Genomic DNA, 12389 nt, shown 5'->3' with positions numbered 1-12389 from the left:
TATAACACCAGAAATGTTTTTGTGCGTGAATACATGCATTATATGATAGCTAGTCATCCAGCTATTGCTAGGAGGAAGCCATAGATTCCATGCCAATGTTGGATGCAAACTTAGATGGAGGGAGAACCTTTTTGGGAAGAGGAAAAGGTACAAAAACCTAGAATGTTTCATGTACCCACATGGGGAGCAGCCATCCGTGAATACTACAGTATAGCTGAATACTACAGTTTGTGGCTTTCCAGAATATATACCGTATATACTTGAGTATAAACTGACCCAAATATAAGCGGAGGCATCTAATTTTACCACAAAAATACTGGGAAAATGTATTGACTCAAGTATAAGCCGAGGGTGGGAAATGCAGCAGCTACTGGTCAATCTATATAAATAAAAATGTAATGTTCGTTTGTGGTATTCACAGAACTCAAAAACCACTGGGGCAATTGGCACCAAATTGGGATACGATATACCTAACAACCCAATGTATGTCCTTCACTCATAAAAATTGATTTTGTCATTTGGGAATTGTAGTTGCTGGGATTTATAGTTCACCTACAATCAAGGAACATTCTGAAGCCCACCAACGATGGAATTGACCAAACTTGGCACACAGTTCTCCTATGACCAATAGAAAATACTGGAAGGGTTTGGTGGGCAGTGTCCTTTGGTTTTGGAGTTGTAGTTCACCTACATCCAAAGAGGACTGTGGACTCAAACAATGATGGATCTGGACGAAACTCTACAAGAATACTCAATATGCCCAAATATGAACACTGGTGGAGTTTGGCGAAAATAGAATCTTGACTTTTGGGAGTTGTAGTTGCTGGGATTTATAGTTCACCTACAATCACAGAGCATTCTGAACCCCACCAATGATAGAATTGGGCCAAACCTCCCACACAGAATCCCCATGACCACCAGAGTGGGTCACAGCAATGCGTGGCAGGGGACGGCTAGTTTCAAAATAAAAATAGATAGCAGTACAGTTAGATTAATTGAGGTTTCAATAGGTTTATTTATTTATTTATTTATTTATCGTGTCAGGAGCGAACCAAACAGTGCAGTCCTATGGGGAGGCTTCTCTCATGTCTCCCTTCAATAGGTTACATGTTTTTGAATATTTACATAAAACTGTAATTTAAGATAAGATTGTCCAAGTCTGATTAAACCATTATTTGAACCTTCTTCAATGTTATTGCGGGTATGTATCCTTCCAATAATAATAAATAGAGAAAAATGATAAATGTAATAATAATGATGATGATGAAGGAAATGTAATAATAACCATAATAATAGAGTAAAATAACAAATATAATAATAATAGAGTAAAATGCAAATTTCTTGCTTCTTGACAGGGGTTTGGACTGGGTGGCCCATGAGGTCTCTTCCAACTCTATGATTCTATGATTCTATGAAAATAATAAATATAATAATAACAATAATAATAGAGTAGCAAATCAAATCAAATCATTTATTTCGGTCATTGACCAGCACAGGAAATGGAGTCACATTTTCATACAAATATGCTTGGAATATTTAAAAAAATAAATATAACTACTGAAGCACAGTATTATTTTAATAATAGAGTAAAATAATAAATGTAATAATAATACTAGAGTAAAATAACGTAAATGTAATAAAAATAATACTAGAGTAAAATAATAACAGTAATAATAGAGTAAGGATCAAAAATTCTGGCTGACTTCAGAAGAAAAGGCCCAGGCGTTCTACAAAAAATTTAGGAAAGAACTCAATCTAACCCTGCCCGACCAAAAAATTGGAGGCCAGAGTAAAAAACGCTGTTTCAACTCCCCGGAACATGAACCAGTGCAGCGGAAACCGACTACGACAAGGACCGAAATTGGGAATAAGAAGAAAGATGATGTAGATATTTTATTAAACTTTGATAACACTGTTCAACGGAGAAAAAGTTTCGGGCCTGAAAATAGTTGTTCTTTTATGATTTTGGGGTGCTGAAAACGAAAATAAGATATTTAAAAATGTATATTGGCTCTAGTTTTTATGATATAAGCAATCACGTGATCACGTGAGGAGGAGATTCCATCTGAACATTAGGAAGAACTTCCTGACTGTGAGAGCCGTTCAGCAGTGGAACTCTCTGCCCCGGAGTGTGGTGGAGGCTCCTTCTTTGGAAGCTTTTAAGCAGAGGCTGGATGGCCATTTGTCAGGGGTGATTTGAATGCAATATTCCTGCTTTTTGGCAGGGGGTTGGACTGGATGGCCCATGAGGTCTCTTCCAACTCTTTGATTCTATGATTCTATGATACGTGTGGTTGAAAAAATGCATGTTCTAGAAAGTTTGGTGACGCAGTATTAGTGCCGTGTGCAAAAGGCAGAAAGCACTATATAAGGCCAGACTTTTGAATGGTAAGGGTAAGTCAGTTGAAGACTGAGACAGTATCGTTAAACATAGTTTTACATTGTTCTTTTTACTGTAGTTATGCCTCGCACGTGTGTAAATAAAGCACTATGGAAAAAAGATATCAAGGTAAATGGGCTCCGTCAATGCTGTCAGACTACTGCTGGAGCATTGGAAGAGACAATCCTTTCCTTGAATACAAAAGAAAAGTCAAGAGAAGCAAACAGGATATAAACTAAAGTCACGATTAAAGCAACATTTAAACTTTCAGACTTTTCAACTGCATTAGGCCTACTAATATAGTTTCTTGCTGCACAAACATAAACAATAGACTAATTAAATAAATATTTCTCATGTATAAACTATTGGCAATATAATTTGACTAAAATTTAGTAAATATTCACGGTTTATATACATGCAGTAAGGTTAGGCGCATTATCATAATATTAACGAATTACCTATTGTTGAGAAAATTGAAATAGCTGTTGCATAAAAACCAGAGCCAATTAACACATTTCATTATTATATTTGAATTCAGCATGTTAAATTTATTAAGAAACAGCACATTTCGTTTCCATAACTGAGAAAAACTGAAAATTTGTAGAACAGTGTAATGAGTGAACTGTTAAAACAAATAAAATGCTTTTCGAATAACACAAATGGTCTTAACTCGCCATCCAGAAGGAAAATATTATTCAATAAACTAGTCAAGAAACATTACGATGTTCATCATTGGCAGAAATGTATCCAATTGTTTGGTTATTATGTGGGAAAGTGAATAGTGGTAGTTAAAGAGCACATTTTAAGGATTATTTCTACATTTGGTTTATTAAATTGTTCCCATCCAAACCCAAGTAGCGAAGGTGGAGGCATTACTTTTCATTCAACCCTCATATGTATATGGACAGGAATCGGTGTACCTTGGAGCTGTTTTTCCCTGTTGATGTTCTGATTTTGTCCTTTTTATAGCTGTTCTGTGACTGTAATGAAGTTGATTGATTCTTGTCCGTCGAAAGGAAACATCCGGATGGAAAGAAGTGGCAGCTGGCCTATTCTTTAGGTTTTGTTTTCTTGTCAATATTGCCACCTCCTCTTGCTATCTATTGTTTCTGCGAGTTCTTTTGAGCCGTGAATCTTTCATGTTGTCTGGAATATTCTGTTGAAAGAAGTGGAGGAAGAACCAAGAGTATGTGCTAAAGGGGAAAAAATAGAAAGCCTGTCCCTGCCTGTTGTTGTTGTTGTTGTTATTATTATTATTATTATTATTATTGTGGGTTGCTCTGGGCAAGAGTGAACTTTGACAGCAAACAACGATAGCCCCTCTTTCTTATGGAAAGGAGGCTTGTTAACAGTGTTATGGTTAAGTATACACTGTCCACACCATTCCTTTCCCCCGTGAAAGAGTAGATACTTGCGCCTCAAAGGTCTGTCTTTATTTACGACTTCTAAAAGCTGCATTTGACACAGACCTCTCTCTGTCCTTGAAGGAAGCCAAGCCGCACAGACCTCAGAAATATCGAGATGAAGGGAGAAGTGGAAGATAGCTTCAGTGAATCTGAGGGTTCGACCGAGAATGCCGAAGGTCTTGCTTGAGCAATAAAAAGACATGCTGAACCGTGCTTATTAGTTCAGTGTTGTATGTTTCTCAGCTGGTGAACTAGTTTTAATGTTTTTTACATTCACTAAACATTGGCTGGGCAAGCTGATATTTCTGCTACACTCCAGTTTGCATCAGTGTTTTTGGCATGTGTTAGACCACGATGTTTTCTGGCATGTGTTAGGCCGAGATCCAAAGAACTACGCAAATAGCTCTGTGTTCTCAAACACGGTTTCGGCAGTAACATTTATCATTGCTGAGCCTGGATCCTCAGGTTGGCCAGGGAGTCTTTTGCACAATTAAAACTTGTGCGCCAGCTTTGCCCATACCTTGGGAAGTCAGACTTGGCCATGGTGGCCCATGCTCTCGTTACATCCAGGATAGACTACTGCAACGCGCTCTATGTGGAGTTGCCTTCATTTATTTACAGTAGTCCAGTCTTGAGATGACCATAGCCTGGATCACTGTAGCTAGGTCGTCCCTGGACAGGTAGGGAGGCAGCCGTTTAGCCTGCCGCAGATGAAAAAAGGCGGTTCTACTAACGGCGGAGACCTGGGCCTCCATCATCAGCAGAGGGTCCAAAAGGACCCCCAGACTCTTTCCCAATGATGATGGGCGTAGCGCCTCGCCATCCAGGGTAGGCAGCTAGATATCCCCACTACCCGGTTGACCCAGCCATAGGATCTCCGTCTTTGCTGGATTCACCCTCAACCTGCTGGCACGCAGCCATCCAGTAACGGCCTCGAGGCACTGATGGAAACAATCGGGTACAGAGTCCGGTCGGCCTTCCACCTTCAGCACAAGCTGAGTGTCATCAGCGTACTGGTAACACTCATCTCCCTTTACGAACCACTGCGGAAACTAAGATCTTCTGGGGAGGCCCTGTGTAAAAGCGGGGAGCTTATTTGAGGAATAAAATCCCCAAACACTGAACACCAAATGTGATTGGAATGTGGCTTCTGTGATTAAAAGCCCCAAAACAAAAGCTGCAATAAGCTGGAACTTTCTTCTGGCCAAAAAACCTTTGGAAAGCACTCTGGCCACCACCAAACTTAAAAGCACAGTTAAACCCTTGGCTTACTTGAAGTATCTTAGGCAAGAGTGTGTTGGATTAGCACTCAGGTTTGTGGTCTGAGGTAACACTAGAAGATTGTTCTTGAAAATCTACGCTGCCACCATAGACCCTTGATTGCTGTATGAAACTGCTTTTAAAACTTCACCCACAGAGGCACAGGTGAGGCAGATGTTGTGAACAACAAAACAATGATGTTTATTTAAGAGAATTGAACAATTCAGGTATAAAGCTTAGCTGTTTCAAAATATTGACTTAAAAGCCTGTGGTTACATTAAGCCGTTCACTAACACATAAGCACTTCTCTCTCCCTCCACAGAATTTACTGGCAGGATTGCTTCTCTGAAAGTAATTCTAAACTCCTCCACAGATAGTCCTACCCTAGATCTATCTCTACACTCCTCCACCAGCTATTTCCCTAATAGCTGTAGAAATCTTTTCACTAGCTATCTATGCTAGCCAACTGACCAATTTCTCACTAAACCTTCACTACTCCTAGCTCCCAGCTCCTTCTTCTTTGACACCCACAGTCAATCTCCTTTGACACCTAGATTCAATCTTCCTGACAGGGTTTCAAAACCTTCCCTTAAAGTCAATATTTTTTCTTTTGCCAGATTAAGCTCCGTCCACTCTCTCTCAACCAATAACTAACTTCCCTCATTTCCCTCCAACGCTGCTCTTTCTAAACACGTCCCCTTCAGGAAATGAGTAACTAAAATGGATTCCCCCGGCACCCTTTCCAAAATGGCTGCTGAACTTTTGGGCCTACTTTTCTAGATGTTTCCTAGCCTAACAGGTAGGGAATTCTCTATACCCTGCTCTCGGCCCCGCCACCATCATGGGAACGAGAGATAGGGCCTTCTCAGTGATAGCCCCCTGGTTATGGAACTCCTTTCCTGGCAATATTAGATCAGCCCCCTCCCTCCTGTGCTTCAGAAGGATGATGAAGACCTTGCTGTGGGGCTAAGCCTTGGATCAGTGCAATGAGGCAAAATGTTGTCCTGAGATGGTTTTAAAGCAACTTTTAATGTGAATATAAGTGATTTTAATGTTTGTCTATATTTATGGTTTTATGTCCAGGCATTGAATGTTTACCGTATGTATGTTGTGCGCCCTGAGTCCTCTAAGTTGGTGTGAGAAGGGCGGAATATAAATGTTTTAAATAGATAAATAATAAAAACAGTAGCCCCTTCCACTGAGAAACACTGCAAACGTGTTTTTGAAAGGAAGAGGTCTTCCTATCTAATATACTAAGAGATATGTCTAACTGTTCTATAAACTTATGATTTCTTAGAGGTTTAAGATACAATAACAACAACAACAACAACAACACTTTATTTATATTCCGCCCTTCTCACCCTGAAGGGGGACTCAGGGCGGATCACAAGTACACATACACGGCAAACATTCAATGCTATTTGTATAGAGTAGACAGTACACAGACAGAACAGAAGGAGGTGTTGTTTCGATGCCATGGGTGGTTGGGCTCGAGTCCACAGGGGGTGCTGCCACTCCATCCTCTATGACGAAGAGCCGTCAGGACTTCCTCATTCCAGCATTTTCTGATCTTCTTTTTCTTCATGGCGTTGTAAAAAAGCTCCCCCGTTTTTAGCGGTACCTAATTTCTCTAATTAAAGCTAAAGCTGTTTTCAAACTGCTTAGGTAAACAGTGAGCAGGGCCGACGGTTGGCCGCTCACGCCGATCTTTAGCTTCGAACTGGCAACCTTCCGGTTGTTAGATCTTATAGTTGCTGATGATTTACCAGTTGTGCTAAACCTCCGCTAAAAACCCATTCGGATCCAAGAAAAGCTGGTAGGCATTGTGCAAAGAATAGCATTTCCATGTTTCTCTTTATTTACAGTTTTAGCTTTTTTTCTATGTGTTTGCAACTTAAAGAAAAGTTGCTCTGGTCCTCACAGTATGAGGAGCCTGGGATGTTTGTGTGCCATGTACATATCTTGTTGTAAAAGAAGTATTGCATTTAAAAGACTCTCTCCAAAATAAAGCATTGCTCCGCACACCAGTGTGCACGTCCTTGGCGCTTGTTGCACAGTTCCGTCTTCAGCTTCCAATCCAGAAGCCCAGAGAAGTAGTCAAAGGGAGCAACAGCAGGAGTCTTCTCCATTCAGGTAAAGTGTCTCTTTGTTATTTGCATGTTGTACACAGCCCTCTATTAGCCTCTCTCCCCCACAATTCCTCATCATTGGCTGCAGTGGCTAATGGAAGCTGCGGTCCTGCTGTGCCTACAGCTGTCCATCTTACCTGACTTAAAGGAGGTAGAACGGCAAAAGGCAGTTTTTAAGGTTTACAGTTCTGCATTGGGCCGTATTGACCCATAATTGTGCCGGCAATTGCTCTGGACCCTTCAGCAAGAAAAGCAGATCACCTGTAAAAGTTTTGATGCAGTGCCTTGTGTCTTCACCTTCCTTGTTAAGCAGGATTTACAACCCCCCACAAAAGACCGCCTTGTGTGTCTTAGGCCAGCTTTCAGGCTGAAAACAAGAACTAAATAAGGGGACTATTTTTCATATCTCCCACCATTACATCCATTTGATATAGGAGTTGCTCAGAAACGAGAAGCTACTTGCCTACTTTGTTTTGCAAAATGGGATTGCTGTTCAAACTACAATCTGTGCGGGTTGTTGAGAGTTGTTCGGGCTGTCTGGCCATGTTCCAGAAGCATTCTCTCCTGATGTTTCGCCTGCATCTATGGCAGTCACCCTCAGAGGTAGTGAGGTCTGTTGGAAACTAGGAAAATTGGGTTTGTATATCTATGGAATGTCCAGGGTGAGAGAAAAAACTTTTGTCTGTTGGAGGTAGGTGTGAATGTTTCAGTTGGCCACCTTGATTAGCATTTCATGGCCTGGCAGTTTCAAGATCTGGCTTCTTACTGTCTATTGGGAGGTGATTAGCTGGCCCTGATTGTTTCTTGTCTGGAATTACTCTGTTTTCGAATGTTGATCTTTATTTACTGTCCTGATTTTGGAGCTTTTTTAAATACTGGTAGCCAAATTTTGTTCAGTTTCATGGTTTCTTCCTTTCTGTTAAAATTGTCCACATGCTTGTGGATTTAATAATAATAATAATAATAATAATAATAATAATCCTTTTTTTGTACCCCGCTACCATCTCCTGAAGGACTTGGTGCGGCTTACAAGAAGCCGAGCCCAAATACAATAGTAAAAACAACAGCAACAACAACATTTCAATGACTTCTCTGTGTAGTCAAGGCCAGATAATCACCTCCCAATAAAGGATTCCACCAGGCAGGAAGCAGTTAAGCTTTGAAGCTGCAAGGTATAACAACCAAGGCACCTCCTAAATATAATATGTGAACCCAAAATATGAAGCCGTCAAAAGGAAAGGGGAGTATGATTGGAAAACAGTTGTATAGATTTGAATTTCCCTTTAAATTAGTTGTTGAAATATATCCCTCTGAAATATAACAATATCAGGGGAGTTTAGATCAAAGAAGGGGAGAGACAGTATTTTAAAATATAGAAACTGGAAAACACTAGAACTTGAGAGATTTAAAATGATTCTTCAAATGAATTCCACTGCCACCATTCCAATAATAATCAGGCTGAGGTATTATGGTGAGATTGTTCTGTAACACACACTGTGCCACTATAGTTTCTTAGTGGCTGCTGTGAAACTGACTTTGAGAATACTTTGACCACAAAGGTACTCACACTGAGGCTTGTATAAGTTAATAAGAGAACAAGAATGTTTGTTGAACAGGCTTGAATTAATTCAGGTACAAATGCTTAATGGTTTCAGAAAGTTTCTAGCATGTAAAGCTTGTTAGCGTTAGAGTAAAGCGTTAGAGTAAAAATCTTCTAGGTTTCAAGTCTTCAAAGTTTCACCACAGAAAATTACTTCAGGAAATTAATCTCTGACAGTAACTCCCCAAAACTGCTCCTTAGGAATCTAGCCAAAAATACCCTGAACTAGACTTCCCTTGGAATTGAACAATCCACTAACTGAGCACTGCTCCACAACAATATTCTAGCTATCTACTAATAGCTGCTCTGAATACCTCACAAAAGACTAACCCAATCTTCTTCTCAAAACCCAAACTTGCACTGAACTAACACCAACTCTCCAACTGCTCTCTAACAACTCCAAGCACTAACTGACTAACTGGGACTTCAAACTTCTGTTTTTTTAAAAGGACACTTTCCCCCTCTAAACCACTTAGGCTCTGCCTCATCTTTCTAGCCAATCCTAGCCTACTTATTTTCCCTCTAAGACTTGAACACGCCCCCTCAAGGAAAACACCTAACTAAAATGGTTTCCACCCGGATCCCTTTTCTAAAATGGATGCCATGGTTTTTGCCAGCCAGCTAAGGGATTTGTTACACAAGGCTATTCAATGCTAATCTAACATTCCTCTTGCTAGGACAGGAAAGATCCACCATAATCAGAGTAAGCCTTTTTATTCTAAAAGCTATCAAGAAAAGAGCACATTTCCTGAAAGAAGAACCAGGAAAATAAGATTCTGACGGTAAATAGAAAGTCAGCTGCTGTCCTCTCCTTCTTGCCTTGTCTTGTGTTGTATTTTAAAATGGTCATATGACTGGTCAAATAAATAAATAATTATTTATAGTTTTTTATTTACTGTCTTGATTTTGGAGGTTTTTTTAATACTCCAAAATGGGCCAAAATAGAGAGATGGGCCAAAACTAACAAAATGAAGTTCAACAGTGACAAATGCAAGATACTCCACTTTGGCAGAAAAAATGAAATGCAAAGATACAGAATGGGGGACGCCTGGCTCGAGAGCAGTACGTGTGAAAAAGATCTTGGAGTCCTCGTGGACAACAAGTTAAACATGAGCCAACAATGTGATGTGGCGGCAAAAAAAGCCAATGGGATTTTGGCCTGCATCAATAGGAGCATAGTGTCTAGATCTAAGGAAGTAATGCTACCCCTCTATTCCGCTTTGGTTAGACCACATCTCGAATACTGTGTCCAATTCTGGGCACCACAATTCAAGAGAGACATTGACAAGCTGGAATGTGTCCAGAGGAGGGCGACTAAAATGATCAAGGGTCTGGAGAACAAGCCCTATGAGGAGCGGCTTAGGGAACTGGGCATGTTTAGCCTGAAGAAGAGAAGGCTGAGAGGAGATATGGTAGCCATGTATAAATATGTGAGAGGAAGCCACAGGGAGGAGGGAGCAAGCTTGTTTTCTGCTTCCTTGGAGACTAGGACGCGGAACAATGGCTTCAAACTACAAGAGAGGAGATTCCATCTGAACATTAGGAAGAACTTCCTGACTGTGAGAGCCGTTCAGCAGTGGAACTCTCTGCCCCGGAGTGTGGTGGAGGCTCCTTCTTTGGAAGCTTTTAAGCAGAGGCTGGATGGCCATTTGTCAGGGGTGATTTGAATGCAATATTCCTGCTTCTTGGCAGGGGGTTGGACTGGATGGCCCATGAGGTCTCTTCCAACTCTTTGATTCTATGATTCTATGATTCTATGGTAGACAGATTTAGTTCAGCTTCATGGTTTCTTCCTTTCTGTTGAAATCCTCCACATTTTTGTAGTTTTCAATGGCTTGTTTCAGTTGAACTTGTTCTCCTCCCGCAGTCCCTCCAATTCAGTCTGTATCGAAACATTTGTAAAATACCATATTTTGTTCCTCTCCCTGCTTCTCTGGCAAAGATGGTGGTGTAGGAGAATGAGGGGGATGTTAAGAAAATCTCTTGAAGGATTGTGTCATATGGGAGGATGGCATTGCCCTCTGCAATCAGAATGCTCCCATGAAATGTTCCTCTTCAGTCCCCAATTTTCTAACCTTGCAGTGACAATTGTTGATATAAATACTCTGATCTTTGCTGTGAGTGTTTCCTCGTGCTCACTTTGCCCACTTCTTTTTTCTGTGTTTGCCTTAACTCTATTTCAAAATGTGCAGGAGAAGTTGTAAGTTACTGCAATGGTAGAAATGTGAGGACCGATGGAGAATTTGTCAAGGGGAGCAGGATACTTCTTTAGGGACTCATTGCCCTCATTTGCCTCCCCTGTAGCCAACTTTTGAGGCTACATATTGATCCATAGATGTAATCATTACATAAAATGTTTGCATGTACCTTGTACCAATGTTTTGTACAGGTTAGTGGTGGATTTCCTTGCATGGAAGAGGGAAGACATCCTTGGCTGTGTATAACGAACCGTGGGGGAAAGTAGGGAACTTTATTCGATAATAAAAATCATCCCAATGCTGCTTCACCAAATTATAACAACCACACAGCAGCCTACCAAATTATAATGATGACACCACTACAGATTAGCTCACCAAAAATATAGAGGGAGAATAGTTGTTGAACCAACTTAATATTTAAAAGCTAGGAACTGGGAACCACTGGAACAGAGAGACTTGAAATGATTCTTTAATAGGTTTCCGCTGCCACCATATTACTAAAGAACAGGCTGAGGTTGAGAGGTTGTTCAGTAACACACTCTGTGTTACTCTAGAGCTTCTTAGAGACTGTTAAAAAGCTGACTTAAATAATGCTTTGACCACAGAAGTATTCACACTGAGGCTGGTATAAGTTGGTAAAAATAACAAGAATGTTTATTGAACAGGCTTGAATAATTCAGGTACAAATGCTTATTGGTTTCAGTAAAGTTCTGGGATACAAAGCTTGTGGTTACATTTGAGTAAAGATCTTAAAAACTTCTGGGTCACAAGTCTTAAAGTTTCAACACAGAAAATTACTTCAGGAAATGAATCTCTGAAAGTAACTCCCACAAAAATCCCCCCTAGGAATCTAGCCAAAACCTGAACTAGCCTTCCTTAGGAAAAGAACAGACCACTAACGGGGTTCTGCTCCACACAGTATTCTAGCTATTCTTCCCTATAGCTACCTTGAATACTAAACCAAAGACTGATACAAAGTTCTTCTTCAAAACCCCAAACTGCTCTCACTAACACGCAAACTGGGAACTCAAGCCACAGTTTTAAAAGTCACTTTTTTCCTTTAGATCACTTAGGCTCCATCCCCATCTTTTTAACCAATCCTAGCCATCTAATTTTCCCTCCTAGACTAGAACACGCCCCCTTAAGGCAAACCTAACCTAAGATGGCTTCTCCCTGTTTCCGTTCTCTAAAATGGATGCCGTGGCTTTGCCAGGCCCACTCTCTTAGGCCTAAACTAGCTTGCCAAGGTAAGGGATTCATTACACTGTGCCACTCCTTTGAGAAATGTTAGACCAGACATGGACAAACATTGGAGGTAAATTCCAGGCGAAAATGGGTGTGATAAAAAACAAAGATGGCAAGGACCTAACAGAAGCTGAAGAGATCAAGAGAAGGTGGCAAGACTATACAGAAGAT

General features: G+C 40.5%; 1 protein-coding gene across 1 annotated transcript in view; it reads left to right on the top strand.

Moving 5' to 3' along the window:
• The window catches only part of TEX14 (testis expressed 14, intercellular bridge forming factor), a 102731-nt gene extending 98738 nt beyond the window's left edge, over window positions 1-3993 (top strand). The window contains exon 26 of the mRNA XM_067472010.1: window positions 3868-3993. Within this exon, the coding sequence (XP_067328111.1) occupies window positions 3868-3973 (106 nt within the window). The 3' untranslated portion in view covers window positions 3974-3993. The remainder of the gene's footprint in view (window positions 1-3867) is intronic.
• The last annotated feature ends 8396 nt before the right edge of the window (window positions 3994-12389 follow it).

Source organism: Anolis sagrei, chromosome 11 (assembly GCF_037176765.1).
Source record: "Anolis sagrei isolate rAnoSag1 chromosome 11, rAnoSag1.mat, whole genome shotgun sequence".
Taxonomy (NCBI): domain Eukaryota; kingdom Metazoa; phylum Chordata; class Lepidosauria; order Squamata; family Dactyloidae; genus Anolis; species Anolis sagrei.
Note: the sequence above shows the minus strand (reverse complement) of the source record. Positions and strands in the feature narration are given on the sequence as shown.